General features: G+C 41.4%; 1 protein-coding gene and 1 long non-coding RNA gene across 2 annotated transcripts in view; one reads left to right on the plus strand and one right to left on the minus strand.

Moving 5' to 3' along the window:
* Positions 1–10,230, minus strand: part of LOC132455090 (uncharacterized) — a 17,944-nt gene extending 7,714 nt beyond the window's left edge. The window contains exon 1 of the long non-coding RNA XR_009525067.1: positions 10,143–10,230. This is a non-coding gene — a long non-coding RNA (uncharacterized LOC132455090). The remainder of the gene's footprint in view (positions 1–10,142) is intronic.
* Positions 1,125–11,072, plus strand: LOC132455087 (myosin heavy chain, fast skeletal muscle-like). The gene is made up of 40 exons (XM_060048802.1): positions 1,125–1,159; positions 1,270–1,484; positions 1,589–1,732; positions 1,824–1,980; positions 2,062–2,089; positions 2,190–2,304; positions 2,430–2,522; positions 2,613–2,676; positions 2,758–2,856; positions 3,157–3,260; positions 3,352–3,490; positions 3,615–3,733; positions 3,856–4,005; positions 4,126–4,296; positions 4,390–4,690; positions 4,824–4,894; positions 5,009–5,096; positions 5,184–5,301; positions 5,386–5,509; positions 5,581–5,717; positions 5,802–6,057; positions 6,143–6,385; positions 6,506–6,682; positions 6,791–6,936; positions 7,029–7,119; positions 7,210–7,599; positions 7,696–7,822; positions 7,961–8,079; positions 8,165–8,361; positions 8,442–8,625; positions 8,719–8,884; positions 8,972–9,096; positions 9,181–9,489; positions 9,582–9,785; positions 9,867–9,992; positions 10,071–10,241; positions 10,329–10,433; positions 10,537–10,632; positions 10,714–10,845; positions 10,970–11,072. The coding sequence occupies exons 2-40, from the start codon at positions 1,278–1,280 to the stop codon at positions 10,988–10,990; spliced, it is 5,814 nt and encodes a 1,937-aa protein (XP_059904785.1). The 5' UTR covers positions 1,125–1,159; positions 1,270–1,277; the 3' UTR covers positions 10,991–11,072.
* The last annotated feature ends 6,810 nt before the right edge of the window (positions 11,073–17,882 follow it).

Genomic DNA, 17,882 nt, shown 5'->3' on the forward strand with positions numbered 1-17,882 from the left:
GGTGACAGTTGCAATGTTGCAATATGGACAATAATTTGGATATTTATAGAATCTCAAACTTCTTCTTCATCTTTTAATCTGTTAAAGTAAATAAATGATACTAAAGATAGTTTTGGAACAGATATGCACATGGTATATCTATTAATATAGGGAGACGGCAGATGAGTGTCTGTACACCTGTGGATACAAGTATACAAGAACTTAAAAAATCAGTCATGATTAAAATAAATGAACACATGCAGCCCTATACCCCCCGGCATAAGGAACTCTATTGAATCGTCTACCTTGGCATAATGTCATAAATGTTTGAATACTGTGACAAAGCCAAAAAAGGAACCCTTGCTTACAGTTGCAATGTGGCATGGATACGTATTCAACGTTTGTACATGATATAATTATAGATTGTGTGAAAGTGATTGTTAAATAAGTGATCACAATCTGCAAGGAAACAAAATATGAATAACAAAATATACGTTGAGAAAATACAATAAGCTAACATTATATTGTATTCTATATATCTTCAAAGTCAATTATTAATTTGCTTTCAGAATTGTAACTGTTGGAAATGTATATGCCAATGAACAAATTAAATGCAAAGCTCAACAGAACAAGAAGATCTGCCCTTATTTAGTTTCAGCCTGGACTGCAGAACCACCTCTATATAAGAGGCCACAAGATGAGATGGAGAGACTGCAGGGGCTTTTAGGTTATTACAACTGGTGGTAAGTCAGACTGATGCTTCAGCTGCTGTGGAAGGGAGGGCATTGCATGGGGGATCAGAAATGCTTTTTTTATTGCGTTCATTGAAAATATTCCTATTTATCTACCTCTTAAAATGAAGAATATTTTTATTTCACATGTCTTTTAGATAATGTTTAGGATCTTTGGTTATTCAAATTACTATCTAGTGTTGTTTACATTCGTAACGATTTTTCCAAGTAATCTTCTTTCTAGGTATTCTTCTTATTTTAGAGGTCATTAGAGGTGTCTTATAGCTGCATCTTATCTGAATTTTTTATTTAATTGTTTTGTTGTCAAAACAAAACATTGATGTAAGTATGTAAAAATCGACCTTTACTTATACATGTGACTTAATAACACTAATAATAACTTTTATTTTAAAGGAACAATTTATTCTGCGATTAGAGGGAAGGAAACGGTAAGAATATGAATATCTCGTGGGCAAACACCATCACAAAACCTTCTTGAAGCCATCTATATATGTCAGTTAAAATAAATAAATGAGTATGTTTGTTTTCATGAAATAAGCCTCCATCATGAGTACGGACGCAGAAATGGCCATTTATGGCGATGCTGCCATTTACCTCCGGAAGCCAGAGAGGGAGAGGCTTGAGGCCCAGAGCACGCCATTTGATGCGAAGGCTGCTGCATATGTCACTGATGTTAAGGAACTGTACGTCAAGTGTACCATCACTAAGAGGGATGCTGGCAAAGTCACCGTCACAGTTTTGGCTACAAAGGAGGTAGGCAGAGGTTGATCATGGCATGGACTAGATTGTTGGTATCAACAATGCGAAAGTGAAAGATGCATTATTAAGAAAACTAAAAATGGGTTTCCATATTTCAGGAGAGGACAGTCAAGGAAGACGATGTCTATCCCATGAATCCTCCCAAGTATGACAAAATTGAGGACATGGCCATGATGACCCATCTCAATGAAGCCTCTGTGTTGTATAACCTTGCAGAGCGTTATGCAGCATGGATGATCTACGTATGATATTTAACATTCTAAATTAAAATACATAAAATATATAATAGTATAGTATATAAATTACCCTGAAACTCTCTGTGATTTCCTTCAGACCTACTCGGGGCTGTTCTGTGCCACTGTAAACCCCTACAAGTGGCTCCCAGTGTACGATCAGTCGTGTGTCAATGCCTACAGAGGCAAGAAGCGAATGGAGGCTCCACCCCACATCTTCTCTGTCTCTGACAACGCCTTTCAGTTCATGCTCACTGGTTTGTAAATTCAAAGTTTGAAATCCCTAATCTTACCTTGTTTTGGTGGTGTAATCATTCAAATGTGAATTTTCTTTGCAGACAGAGAGAACCAGTCTGTCCTGATTACGTAAGTTTGATTCTGTTAATATGACATAAATATAATACAATGAATCATGCATTGAAAACATGTCAAAATGAATTTACTTTATTCTTCTTTTCACACCCAGTGGAGAATCCGGTGCTGGAAAGACTGTGAACACCAAGCGTGTCATCCAGTATTTTGCTACCATCGCAGTGGGTGGTGGAGGAGATAGTAAGAATGCAGGCGCTGGAAAGATAAAAGTATGTTTAAAAAATAGTAATAAACATTCAATCAATGAATCAATTCATTAATAAATCACATAAGAACATGATGAATTCAAATATAAATCAGTAAAAAGGTATAAACATTTTATGTCGGATTATAGGGGTCACTGGAGGACCAGATCATTGCAGCAAATCCCCTGCTGGAGGCCTATGGTAATGCCAAGACTGTGAGAAATGACAACTCCTCCCGTTTTGTAAGTATGAAATGAATTCCTCCCTGAAGATGCTCCCTAGTTTTTGAGTATTTTTTTGAGGATGATTAAAACTAATTATTTTGCAAACAGGGTAAATTCATCAGAATTCATTTCCACGCAAACGGTAAACTATCCAGTGCTGACATTGAGACGTGTAAGTATCTAGTTCTACATGTGGATTCCTTAACCAAGATTATTAGCGGTATAGGTTTTGATTAATGAATGGGCCTTATAGATCTGCTGGAGAAGTCCAGAGTGTCATTCCAGCTTCCCGATGAGAGAGGCTATCACATCTTCTTCCAGATGATGACCAACCACAAACCTGAGATCATTGGTGAGATTTTATAATAGTAAGAGTGTGAAGAATGTACTTAATATTAAGATGAAAAGTTGTCCTGAATTGCCTTTATCTATTCGAATATGACGTAATATGTACAAATGACTTCTGAAGTTCAAATATTTAAAGGGCTAGTTTTCTCTCTAGAATAAATCGTTTTTGGTAAAGATTATATCTTCCATTGCATATTATGGAAATGCATTTGGAAAAGCAAGATTAATTATTTTTTTATTCAAAAGTTAACTGTTAGGTAGCAGCATATAAAGCAGAAAAAATGACATTTGTTTAATCCCTCAGAAATGTGCCTCATCACCAGCAACCCCTACGACTTCCCCATGTGCAGTCAGGGTCAGATCACTGTGGCCAGCATTGATGACAAAGAGGAGCTGGATGCTACTGATGTCAGTGGTTGATTGAAAAACAATTCATATATTTTCCACGTGGCATACGTTTTACAAAATGTTTTCTAAATGTTCTTTGTTTTCAACACAGGCTGCTATTGATATTTTGGGCTTCACTAGTGAGGACAAGGTGGCCATCTTTAAGTTTACTGGTGCTGTGCTTCACCACGGTAACATGAAGTTCAAGCAGAAGCAGCGTGAGGAGCAGGCTGAGCCAGATGGCAATGAAGGTAACGATTAACATGTATTCATCAGTGCACTAGAAGGTATATTGGTGCATATTTGCTTGTATTACATTTGGGGTAATTATTATACAGAATAATAACACATTCGTTTTTCATGTTACCTTTGTAGAGGCCGACAAGATTTGCTATCTACTGGGTCTGAACTCTGCTGATATGCTCAAGGCTCTTTGCTACCCAAGAGTGAAGGTCGGAAATGAGTATGTCACCAAGGGACAGACTGTACCTCAGGTAAGAAAAACACAGTTTGATAAGGAAATATGGTACAAGTTCTGTTAACATGGTTTGTCTATTATGACGTATAGTATATTTTGATATAATTGTGATGATTTTATATAAAAAAATATTTTCAGGTCAACAACTCAGTGAGTGCCCTGGCCAAGTCTATCTATGAGAGGCTGTTCTTGTGGATGGTCATCCGCATCAACACGATGCTGGACACCAAGCAAGCAAGACAATTCTACATTGGTGTGCTGGACATTGCTGGTTTTGAGATTTTTGATGTAGGTTGTTCAATAAGTGGCAGCATTTCTGAAAGCATTTCCTTCATTCTGAGACGTTAGTCATTACCATTCAATTCTTGAAAACGAGTAATAGTCGGTTTATTAAATGTCCCCTACTAGTACAACAGCATGGAGCAGCTGTGCATCAACTTTACCAATGAGAAACTGCAACAGTTCTTCAACCACACCATGTTCGTCCTGGAGCAAGAGGAGTACAAGAAGGAGGGTATCATCTGGGAGTTCATTGACTTTGGCATGGACTTGGCTGCCTGCATTGAGCTCATTGAGAAGGTACACCTGAATATTATAAGTATAAATAATTATTCTTTGCGTGAATTACAAATTACTTTTGATAATGTTTCATCAATATTTTTTTCTCTTAAGCCAATGGGAATCTTCTCCATCCTTGAAGAGGAGTGTATGTTCCCCAAGGCCTCAGACTCTTCCTTCAAGAACAAGCTGTATGACCAGCATCTTGGCAAGAACAGAGCATTTGAGAAGCCCAAGCCAGGAAAGGGCAAGGCTGAGGCCCACTTCTCCCTGGTGCACTATGCTGGTACTGTGGACTACAACGTCACTGGCTGGCTGGACAAGAACAAGGATCCCCTGAATGACTCTGTTATTGGGCTGTACCAGAAGTCCTCTAACAAACTGCTGCCTGTCCTGTACCCACCTGTAGTTGAAGGTACGGCTCACATTTGGGACCAGTAGTTTTTACGTCAGTGATATTATAATTATTTCCAGCCACTAAATGTGTTTCTTAGAAAAAACTAAAGTTATAAATTGAACAGTGACCAATCAACTATAATTAAAAACAGAGGTCGGGGGTGCCAAGAAAGGAGGCAAGAAGAAGGGTGGCTCCATGCAAACAGTGTCATCACAGTTCAGGGTAAGGGTAAACACACAAATAAATGTAAAAATGTACTTGTAGTACTACTTACTACATATGCATATATAATTCTAAATCGTTCTACGTAATTAATATTTAGTTTCGTGCCTTTAGGAGAACTTGGGCAAACTGATGACCAACTTGAGGAGCACCCATCCTCACTTTGTGCGTTGTCTGATTCCCAATGAGTCAAAGACTCCAGGTACAGTGACTACTAGTAAATGTTCATCAAGATTATACATTTAGTTAACTTATAATATTAAATTCATGAATTTCAACAAAATGACAGGACTCATGGAGAACCACCTGGTTATCCACCAGCTGAGGTGTAACGGTGTGCTGGAGGGCATCAGAATCTGCACAAAGGGCTTCCCCAGCAGAATCATCTATGCTGACTTCAAGCAGAGGTATTAACTCAAGGATTTTGATTTTTTAACTTTGTCTTTTAACATTTTAGTTATTGTTAAAAACATTACAATGGTCTTCTTCAGGTACAAAGTACTGAATGCCAGTGTCATTCCTGACGGTCAGTTTATTGACAACAAGAAGGCTTCTGAGAAACTTCTTGGATCCATTGACGTACCTCATGATGAGTACAAATTTGGACACACCAAGGTATGTTTATTGCTGCAAAAACTAGGTTTATAATGGATTTGACGCTGACAAACGTCTCTTGTTACATTAAGGTGTTCTTCAAAGCTGGTCTTCTGGGTGCTCTTGAGGAGATGCGAGATGAGAAGCTGGCAGCTCTGGTCGGGATGATTCAGGCTGCAGGCAGAGGTTATGTCATGAGAAAGGAGTATGTGAAGATGACAGAGAGGAGGTATGTTTTAAACATAGTGCTCAAACCTCAAACAGGTTTTAAGATACTGAGTGCAAAATATGACTGGTTTATTTTGTTTGATAGGGAAGCCGTCTACACTATTCAGTACAACATCCGCTCATTCATGAATGTCAAACACTGGCCATGGATGAAGGTGTACTACAAGATAAAGCCTCTTCTGAAGAGTGCTGAAACCGAGAAGGAGCTTGCCAATATGAAGGAAAACTATGATAAGATGAAGACTGACTTGGCAGCTGCCCTGGCCAAGAAGAAGGAACTTGAGCAGAAGATGGTTTCTCTCCTGCAGGAGAAGAATGATCTTTCACTGCAAATGGCTTCTGTAAGTAAACATTATGTAAAATGTATGTGTGCAAACATTGAGATACATTTGATGTGACATGTTTACCAATATAAATATCACACAGGACGGAGACAATCTGAATGATGCTGAGGAGAGGTGTGAAGGACTTATCAAAAGTAAGATCCAGCTGGAGGCCAAACTCAAGGAGACAACTGAGAGATTGGAGGATGAGGAGGAAATCAATGCTGAGCTGACTGCCAAGAAGAGGAAACTGGAAGATGAATGCTCTGAACTCAAGAAGGACATTGATGACCTGGAGCTTACCTTGGCCAAAGTGGAGAAGGAGAAACATGCCACTGAAAACAAGGTTTGTTAAGATTTAACCACAATACCATCACCATCAACATTGTCCATCCGTTATAGAGTTTAAGGGAAGGTTACATTTTACTTATGAGAAATTATGATACTGTGAATTTGTTTTTTTCAGGTGAAGAACCTGACTGAGGAGATGGCTTCTCAGGATGAGAGCGTTGCTAAGCTGACAAAGGAGAAGAAAGCCCTCCAAGAGTCACATCAGCAGACTCTTGATGACCTGCAGGCAGAGGAAGACAAAGTCAACACTCTGACCAAGGCCAAGACCAAGCTTGAACAGCAAGTGGATGATGTGAGAAAAGCTCATGGAAACTTTCAATGAATATTACTAATGGAGTTGAGTGAATATTCAATATTACATTGGATTGTTCTTAATTATTTTTCAATTATTGACATCCAGCTTGAAGGTTCTCTGGAGCAAGAGAAGAAGCTCCGTATGGACCTTGAGAGATCCAAGAGAAAGCTTGAGGGTGATCTGAAACTGGCTCAGGAAACTGTCATGGATCTTGAGAATGACAAACAGCAGTCTGACGAGAAAATCAAGAAGTAATTAATTTGTTTTTTAACAATAACAATCGGGTTTAGTGCATGTGACTGTTTTGATATAGTTTACAATTTTTCTTATTAATTATTCACAGGAAGGACTTTGAGACCAGCCAGCTTCTGAGCAAAATTGAGGATGAGCAGTCATTGGGTGCTCAGCTTCAGAAAAAGATCAAGGAGCTTCAGGTGGGAAAATTAATCAATTTAATTGTTTTAATATAAACGTTCTGAAATTATGAACTTGGATATTGACCTTAATATTTGTGTATTATTTAGGCCCGTATTGAGGAACTGGAGGAAGAGATTGAGGCTGAGCGTGCTGCTCGTGCCAAGGTTGAGAAGCAGAGAGCTGATCTCTCCAGGGAACTTGAAGAGATCAGTGAGAGGCTTGAGGAGGCTGGTGGAGCCACTTCTGCTCAGATTGAGATGAACAAGAAGCGTGAGGCTGAATTCCAGAAGCTGCGTCGTGACCTTGAGGAGTCCACCCTGCAGCATGAAGCCACTGCTGCTGCTCTGCGTAAGAAGCAGGCTGACAGTGTAGCAGAGCTGGGAGAGCAGATTGACAACCTCCAGCGTGTCAAACAGAAGCTTGAGAAGGAGAAGAGCGAGTTCAAGATGGAGATTGATGACCTCTCCAGCAACATGGAAGCTGTTTCGAAGGCCAAGGTAAGTTATTCCTTAAATCCTTCAGTGTGTTAATTATTATTTTTAAATAAATAGATAAAAGTAAATGTACATTGAATTCAAATTTTTAATGATCAGGGAAATCTGGAGAAGATATGCCGTACCCTTGAGGACCAACTGAGTGAAATCAAGGCTAAGAGTGATGAGAATGCTCGCCAGATAAATGACATCAGTGCCCAGAGAGCAAGACTGCTGACAGAAAATGGTATACGCTTCAGCATATGGTCATTTGTGTTCATCATAAATGCATCTAAATGGAGGCCTGGAGAGACTCTTTAATGAAAAGAATTGAATCTAGATTTTAAACAACATATTCAATATTTAACATTCCACATCCAACTAGGCGAGTTTGGCCGTCAGCTTGAGGAGAAGGAAGCTCTTGTCTCACAGCTGACCAGAGGCAAGCAGGCCTATACTCAGCAGATTGAGGAGCTGAAGAGGCAAAATGAGGAGGAAGTTAAGGTATGGTAGTATTATTCATAAAAATTGTAGGGGACAAAGATAGAAGATTATCTTGAATTGACATGGTGTGTTTCACCTTTTGCAGGCCAAGAATGCTCTTGCTCATGGTGTGCAATCAGCCCGCCATGACTGTGACCTTCTGAGGGAGCAGTTTGAGGAGGAGCAGGAGGCCAAAGCTGAGCTGCAGCGTGGAATGTCCAAGGCCAACAGTGAGGTGGCTCAGTGGAGGAGCAAGTATGAAACTGATGCTATCCAGCGCACTGAGGAGCTGGAGGAGTCCAAGTGAGTCAAATATTTAATACTAGCTAAGGTAGACATTATATTTGATGGTACACAAATTCAACCAGGTAATTTTTTAACAGGAAAAAGCTGGCCCAGCGCCTTCAAGAGGCTGAGGAACAGATTGAGGCCGTGAACTCCAAGTGTGCCTCTCTGGAGAAGACCAAACAGAGACTCCAGGGTGAGGTGGAGGACCTCATGATTGATGTGGAGAGGGCCAATGGACTGGCTGCCAACCTTGACAAGAAGCAAAGGAACTTTGACAAGGTGAGTTTTAATTAATTTAAATGAATTGTATTATTATCATCCCATGATCCTTCCTCCGGTCCTAAACCACCACTAACCAAAAATAATGTATAGGTTTTGGCTGACTGGAAGCAAAAATATGAGGAGGGCCAGGCAGAGCTTGAAGGAACTCAGAAAGAGTCTCGTTCTCTCAGCACTGAGCTTTTCAAGATTAAGAACTCCTATGAAGAAACTCTGGATCATCTGGAGACCATGAAGCGTGAAAACAAAAACCTCCAACGTGAGTATTTGTCATTAACATAAGTAGTACTAGAATGCAGATAAATATCCATGACAGACTTGTAACAAATACAAATCTGCTTGGCAGAGGAGATTTCTGATCTGACTGAACAAATTGGTGAAACCGGAAAGAGCATCCATGAGTTGGAGAAATCCAAGAAGCAAGTGGAGACAGAGAAGACCGAGATCCAGTCAGCCCTTGAGGAAGCTGAGGTTAGGATGACTAAATAAGCAAACAGCACTTGAAAGAATAAATTCAATTTCCACAAATGTGTCTAATTTCATTTTATACATCAGGGAACTCTGGAGCATGAAGAATCCAAGATTCTGCGTGTCCAGCTGGAGCTGAACCAGATTAAGGGTGAGGTTGACAGGAAGCTGGCTGAGAAGGATGAAGAGATGGAGCAGATCAAGAGGAACAGCCAGAGGGTCATTGACTCCATGCAGACCACTCTTGACTCTGAGGTCCGGAGCAGGAATGATGCCCTGAGAATCAAGAAAAAGATGGAAGGAGACCTGAATGAGATGGAGATCCAGCTGAGTCATGCTAACCGCCAGGCTGCTGAGGCACAGAAGCAGCTGAGGAATGTTCAAGGACAACTGAAGGTATGACACAAACTATTGTATGGCGCATGTAAAACATAGTTCGAGCTATCCTGTTGGGATTTTTTCTGATACGTGTTTTCTGTTAATATTAGGATGCCCAGTTGCATCTTGATGATGCCGTCAGAGCTGCGGAAGACCTGAAGGAGCAGGCTGCCATGGTGGATCGTAGGAACGGTCTAATGGTGGCTGAAATTGAGGAGCTGAGGGCAGCTCTGGAACAGACAGAGAGAGGCCGCAAAGTGGCTGAGCAAGAGCTGGTGGACGCCAGCGAGCGCGTTGGACTGCTGCACTCTCAGGTAACCAACATTCGAATTGTATCATTCGAATACAAGAAAACGTACATGTTTTGAAAGAAATTTTATAATAATTTGTTTCAGAACACAAGCCTGTTGAACTCAAAGAAGAAGCTGGAGACTGACTTGGTCCAAGTCCAGGGTGAGGTGGATGACAGCGTCCAGGAAGCCAGGAATGCTGAAGAGAAGGCCAAGAAGGCCATCACTGATGTAGGTCTACACTCGTTTGTAAATGATGTTATTGCACCTTAATGGAACTCTTAATGAATATACTACTCGACCTTGTAGGCTGCCATGATGGCTGAGGAGCTGAAGAAAGAGCAGGACACTAGCTCTCACCTGGAGAGGATGAAGAAGAACCTGGAGGTCACAGTGAAAGACCTGCAGCATCGCCTGGATGAGGCTGAGAACCTGGCCATGAAGGGGGGCAAGAAGCAGCTGCAGAAACTGGAGTCCAGAGTATGATAATAATCAGCATACATTTAAAAAAGTGTCCAAAAAAGACCAATCGAAGGACAAGATTTATTAAATCAATCTACTCTAAAGGTTCGTGATCTGGAGTCAGAGGTGGATAATGAACAGAGACGTGGAGCAGAAGCAGTAAAAGGTGTCCGCAAATATGAGAGGAGAGTCAAGGAACTCACCTACCAGGTATGTCAAACTTACATCTCCAAATATGTTTCGAATGCATTAGAATTTTGATCATAACTAAAGGACACATGATGTTGATTTTTCACTTTCAAATGTACATCAGACTGAGGAGGATAAGAAGAATGGTGCCAGACTCCAGGATCTTGTGGATAAGCTGCAACTGAAGGTGAAGGCTTACAAGAGGCAGTCTGAGGAAGCTGTAAGTAAAAACTACATTACAAAATCCGGTTATGCATCAATTTCAGTACTTATTAAAAACTAAATGTAAATGTTCCTACAGGAGGAGCAGGCCAACTCTTACCTTTCCAAGTGCAGGAAGGTTCAACATGAACTGGAGGAGGCTGAGGAACGTGCTGACATCGCTGAGACTCAGGTCAACAAGTTGAGGTCTAAGACCCGTGACTCTGGAAAGGTAATTGGACAGTAAAAATACAGTGTTTTTTATTCCACAAACATGTGTCCTAAAAATGTCCTCATATTATTTTATACAAATGCCCTTTAAACAAATTCTACATTTGTTTTGTGTTTCGCTTTAGGTGAAGGACAGTGCTGAATAATTCCGTCAAACGTGAATCATCGCACACACAAGTCATACAATATGACTCAATTGCGAAATCAATAAACTTTCCATCAACCGTCCATCTTGTAATGTGTAGTTATTTGTTTTGCTTTACTTCCTTTGCTCAGTCCTATCAACAGGTTTATCTTTAATAGAGATGGATCTCATAGGTCATTGGATGTAGGCCGAAAGGTTTAAAATAAAAATAATTGTAATCAAATTCTACATGCTTTCAGGCATATGTAGCGAAGGAAAATGTAAAGCAATGCTTTGGAATGTGCATGTGTCGTGGAAATATCAATCATAAATAGGGCTGGGTATCGCAGCCAATTTCCTAAATCGATTCGATTTCTATTCATAAGGTTCTGAATCGATTAATCACGATTCGAATCGATTCAATCTGCTCTTAAATAATAAAAATGGCTCAACTGTGTTACAAAATGCAAATGTACTTTATTCTTTATTCTTATTACATTTTTCTCATCATCTTAAACAACAGATTTTAAGTGCAAACTTATAAATTGGACAGTATAAACTTGTGCTGTAAACAAAACTGTCTCAAGTCTCAAAAGTGCAATTTTGAAATTAGAAAGGAATTGCAAGGGAATCGTCGGTGGGTCAGCAGGCGAGGAGTCGACAACGGGAGGGCAGAAGAGCAGATCGGGAGACGGGAACTGGAGAGCAGACAGACCGACAGGGACTCGACGTTGGGTGGGAGGTCAGGCAGGCGAAGGGTCAATGACAGGAAGTCAGGCAGGTGGATCAGGAGACGGGGACAGAGGAGCAGACAGACCGACAGGGACTGGACGGCAGGCACGAGGTCAGACAGGCGAGGGTTCGTTAACAGGCAGAGTGGAGTAGACAAAGTCAAATGGTAGTTGCGGAATGAATGAAACAAGAGACAATCTGGCAAGGACTGAGTGAAAGGAGAGGACTGTTATAGGGGGAGCACAGGTGAAGGTGGTTGGGTTAATTAGGGGAGATCAGGGTGGCAGGCCAACCCGGTATCACGCAATTGCGTGCTCCTGCGCACGAACGTTAATCTATTGAAGCGTGTTCCCGAGCACGATAGTCCGACTTTTTGCGTGTTACACAAAACGAAATGTAAACCAATGCATTCTGAATGGGAGTGTTCTAAGACAATTAACGTGCTCCACAAAACGGTACGAGAGAGAGAGAAAGAGAGAGCGGGAGGGACAGAGAGAGAGAGAGAGAGCAGAGAGAGGCTTCAGAAAGGGTGTGCGCAGATAGTACAGTGCACCCTAGTTATGTTTATGCCAAAACCTATATATATAATTAGGCTGTGGAAATTGCAGTAAGTTAAGAACACAACTTCGCACGTTGAGCACACAGCCGTGTGACTCGTTTATTTTGTAAAAAAGAAAACCGGAAAACAAATCATGCTGAAGGTAAACAAATCCAGCATGGTCTGTGACGTCATGAGACGCACGTAATCCTTAGGGACCGCGATCCCTGAACCACCAAGAACGTAAATGACATGCAGTAAACAACAACACAATTGAAAGAACAACACATAACGAAATACTGTCGGTGAATTATGTTACGGTCACTACAAGGCTATAATTATATTATTTAGCGTGTAATGAGACAATCTATAGCCAAATTGTCGAAGATGCCCGAGAATCTTCGGGGATATCAGCATGGGAAATCGGCGAATCAGACCCATGAAGGGGGGGGGGGGGGGACACGTTAGTTGAGGGGGGGGGGGGGGGGGGGGACACGTTTGTTGAGGGGGGGGAGACACGTTTGTAGGGGGGGGGCACGCCCGACAACGAGAGTTTGTTTTTATTGAACGCTCGACAACGAGAGTTGTTTTTTATTGAACGAGACTTCAACACGGAACAGCTGCACGAAACGATGGTCACGTCACTCTCGGTGACGGTGTCGACAATAATGAACACACGAACAATGTTAATAGAACAACACACAACCACATAACATCCCGAACCCATTAACCCCACTTAATCCGAACAACAAAACAAGTTAACAAAAGCCCCATTTGTCAACTGAGAACCCCAATTCCCAGAATCCCCCGCGGCTCCGGAACACGGCGTAGCTTATATTAATCTTTATTATCTGAATGGGAAATGCAATATTTTAGGACAGATACACCATTAAACGCGTTTCTAATGACATTTCTAGCGAGAAATGTACATTTTCCTTACATAATCTTCAGTTAGTGAATGTGTATGATCTTTATTAATCTTTATTATCTGAATGGGAAATGCAATATTTTAGGACAGATACACCATTAAACGCGTTTCTAATGACTTTTCTAGCGAGAAATGTACATTTTCCTCACATAATCTTCAGTCAGTGAATGTGTATGATCTTTATTAATCTTTATTATCTGAATGGGAAATGCAATATTTTAGGACCGATTCACCGTTAAACGTGTTTCTAATAACATTTCTAGCGAGAAATATACTTTTTACTTGCATAATCTTCAGTCAGTGATTGTGTCTGATCTTTAGTTTTATAGTTATTAGGATTTGATCGGCTCGCTCGCATGTTTCAACGACGTCAGGTTGCTTTCGCTAAACTAGCAGCTCACGTGCTTCCTGCGTTTGTGTTATTAAACTGTTACTTTATGTAACTTTTAATGATATCATCTTGTTAGAAACACGTATATCTGAGAGCCAACCCAGTCGCCAAAAGCATACGTTGACAGTGTACTTTTCGTGAACACTGGATTACGTCGCATTTCAACATAAAATAGCGTGTTATACACACACACACGCACGCACACGCACAGACACACACACACAAGCACACACAAGCACACACACGCACGCACAGACACACAGACACACACACACACACACACACACACACACACACACACACACACACACACACGCACACGCACACGCACACACGCACACGGTGCATTTTGCTGCTAAAACAACAACAGCAAAATATTCCCTCAAATATTATTACTTTCAAAACGTTGGCCAAAATGGCCAATAATATAATTTTTTATTTGGGATGCTTCTAGGACATTTTGGGTGGATTTTGAACGGTATGTGGGGGGCACGTTTTTTTGCAGGACCTGGCAACCCTGCGCTGTTGCCCGAGATCTGGATCCACCCCGGCGTGGTGCCGTCTCCTTTTGACCTTTTGACCCCAGACTTCTGGGGGAATAGCTGAATCAATTCATTAGTCAATCAGAAGCATGTAAATATCGTCCCGGTGGCGTAAGAGGACAAACAAGGTGTCCTTCAACATCTACGCTTCCAGGAGATTGCAACGGTGCCACACATGAGCATATTCGAACATGTTTAATGGTAGTAATTAGCTGTCGAAATTGGAGGCCTTAATCAATACTGAGCAGCTATTGATTTGCTTCCCGATAAAGATTTGTCACAAATGACATGTTATTTAGCATCTACACGTTGAGCTGAGTCCAATGACACCAAGAACGACACTCTAGCTAATGGTAACATGTATTTTACATGGTACACCTAGGTCTAGGACATGATCTCGGTGTAGCAAGAGGCCGAGCTTGATCTCATTGGACTCAGCTTAACGTGTAGATGCTAATTAACATGCAATTTGTCAAAAATCTCCATCGGGAAGCAAATCTTTAGCTGGTCATTATTGATAAAGGCCTCCAAAATCGACAGCTAATTACTACCCCGAAACATATTCAAATATGATCATGTGTGGCACTGTTGCAATCGTCTCGAAACGTAGATGTCAAAGGACACCTTGTTTGCTCTGTTGCACTACCGGGAAGATATTTTCATACTTCTAATGGATTGATTCATATTTTAAGGTTCTCGGAGTGAGACTTTAAGTGGCTGCAGCAGAAGTGTTGAGACGAAAGATGATATCAAGAGATTTATAGAATATTCCCATTCACATTATGATTCTTCGACGTAACATCCGACCAAACATCCTTTACATTCACAGAGCGAAGATTATGAAAGTCCAGGCTCAGCAAGTGCTCCATCTCGTTGCACCTGCACCCAGCGGCTCGCTTGCAAGATTTTGGCCTGAAGTTCTTCCCAGACCTACACCCTAGCCATCCAACATGCATATCTGAGAATCAGGCCTCTCTTTAATAATGACAAAAAGTTATGAGAGAAACACACATTAACTTTTTGTTATCTCATAAGCGGCGTGGTGCCGGCTCCTTTTGACCTTTTGACCCCCGACTTCAAAAACGTGGCCACAGGCCAGCTGTGTCTACACACCTTTAGCCACAAATGTACACCTCCATCCCACAAAAAATGGGGACTAGAAACTAACCTCTGTCTTATGTACATTTACTGTACTGTTGGAGGTCACGCCCCTTTGCCGACCTTTTCGAGATTGCTAGGGATGCTAAAATTTTTACACACATTTCCCGGGGCCCCCTGTACGACATATCCGAGATTTGGAGTTCTAGCCCTTAGAGAAAAAAAGTTTTCCCAAATGGAGTGTCATTTGGACAAAGCCCCTCAGAAGTGTAGCCTGCAAGGCCTAATGGTTCAGAATGTGGTGGAAAAACAGTTTTTGAGATAGGAAGGTCCTACCGCCCTGAAATTTTAATACCTTATTCTAGGGCCTAACTGGGACCTCCGCACCGAAACTTGGCCCGGTCGGACCCCGAGGGCAGGAAGGGGGGGCCCTTCCTGCCCGAGACTTGGCCCGGTCAGACCCCGAGGGCAGGCCCCCCCTTCCTGCCCTCGGGGTAACTAGGGTGCACTGTACTATCTGCGCACACCCTTTCTGAAGCCTCTCTCTCGCTCTCTCTCTCTCTCGCTCTCTCTCTCTCTCTCTGTCCCTCCCGCTCTCTCTTTCTCTCTCTCTCGTACCGTTTTGTGGAGCACGTTAATTGTCTTAGAACACTCCCATTCAGAATGCATTGGTTTACATTTCGTTTTGTGTAACACGCAAAACGTCGGACTATCGTGCTCGGGAACACGCTTCAATAGATTAACGTTTGTGCGCAGGAGCACGCAATTGCGTGATACCGGGTTGGGCAGGCGGGTGAATGGGAAAACCAGGGGTGTACCTTGACACCCTATTAGAATATTGATCACCAATTGTCTCACTGATTGTATCCTTGGTAACTTTTCTGCCTGTACTTTTCCATGATTATGCTCTAATATTAAGTTAATTAAGTTTCTCTTCATCAGCATGATATATTTATAAACATTGGAGTACTTGAGAAACGCACAACTAATGCAAAAGTTTCCATCCCTGGTGGTAACCCACGTATTCCCTGTTTATGATTTGGGTGTGAATACTCAAAATCTCACACATTCCAGAGAAAGACAAGATTTTGAAATCCCAGACAAAAGCGCAGCGTAAAGGAATATCATAGCATGTGCAAAAGAGGGCAAAAACTGCATAGAAGCAATCCGATAGGCGCAGCAATACATCGCAGTGACCCAAGAGATATCGAGCAGCTTTGATATCTGGACCTGTCTGGGAGTCCAAATCCTGCAGATTGAAAGGTGTTGCAACCGCAGGAACCGACAGGAGCGAAGACCTTCAGCCAATGAGACTGCAAGACGCTGGCGATAGGAAAACATGGAGGAGGAATCGTAACACATAGACCTGGAAAATCTGCAAGCAAGGCTCTGCATTCAATATTGTGTACATCGGGATGGGCAACTGGCAGCCCACAGTTTTTATTAAAAATAAAAAAATCCAAAAAATGTTTCAATGAGAGGGGGATTTCATTTTGGAGACTGCTACCAGAAGCAGTCAATCTAATGCTAGTTGTTGCACTCAATGTTGGGCCACTGATTTGCAGTTTGCAGCCATCATTGAATGATGATGTAAGTGAGCCCTCTGCAGTGAAAAAAATACTAATCACCTATGTGGCTGTTCTTATTTATGTAAAAACAAAAGTGTTGTATCTGTCGTTTAACAAGAGTATCGAGATGTTGAAATTGCATTGAAAATATGAAATTAATGTATGTTGGTTCAGTAAACATACAGACATATATACAAATATTTCGTTCTTATTTAGAATTTTTTTGTAGTTGTAGTGCGCAGGCATGTGGCCCTCTGATGGGGATGATGAAAAATTGTGGCCCTCTTTTTAATAAAAGTTGCCCATCCCTGGCGTATATATGCATGTATATGAATATATAATATCTATATTCTCTTTTTTGTTGTTTTATAACAACGACCTGGATGGCTAACTGTGGCGGGGATCCAATTTTGGAAGTGTCATATCAGGAGTCTTTTTGTGACGTAGTTTGAAGACCAGTGAAGAGACTGCAAAACTACAACAAATACCAAATAATTATGCAACTCAGCTAAACAGTATTTTCTTTCCTATAATGCTTCTCAGTCTCCTCTCAAAGTCATGAATCAGTCAGACCACATGTATTTATAACTGGTGTGTAGCAGGGACTGTGCCTGGCGTTCACAGGTTGCTCACCATGGATTTAGTGGTCATCGGCACTTACACATGGGCCGAGCTGGCCCAAGTTCAGGCACGAGGGGGCTGCACCCTGGGCCAGAGCTGTGGCCCTGGTATGGGTAGCTGTGGTAGACAAGACATGCAAACTGTTGGCTTTCGTCACCGGATGAATTTGAAAAGGAGATTAAGAGCTCCGTCAAGACACATAAACACACACTTCATACTTTAAAACGTGAACTTTTGAATTATTCCAACACATATATATCTATACAAAACATATTATTTAAATTAGTATTATTAATGCCATGACTAATATTATTGTGTTGAAACTACGAGACTAAATTGGACATGATAATTATACTTAGCTTGCTACACATGGTGATGAAGCAACTTCAATCTTTATCTGTCAGCCAAATAGGTAGCAATGTGCCATTGCTGCATTTCATTGAGGTCAAGCACTCAATCAAGCTAACAAATTCATTGCTACAAAGATCAGACATAA

The sequence above is a fragment of the Gadus macrocephalus genome, chromosome 4 (assembly GCF_031168955.1).
Source record: "Gadus macrocephalus chromosome 4, ASM3116895v1".
NCBI lineage: Eukaryota > Metazoa > Chordata > Actinopteri > Gadiformes > Gadidae > Gadus > Gadus macrocephalus.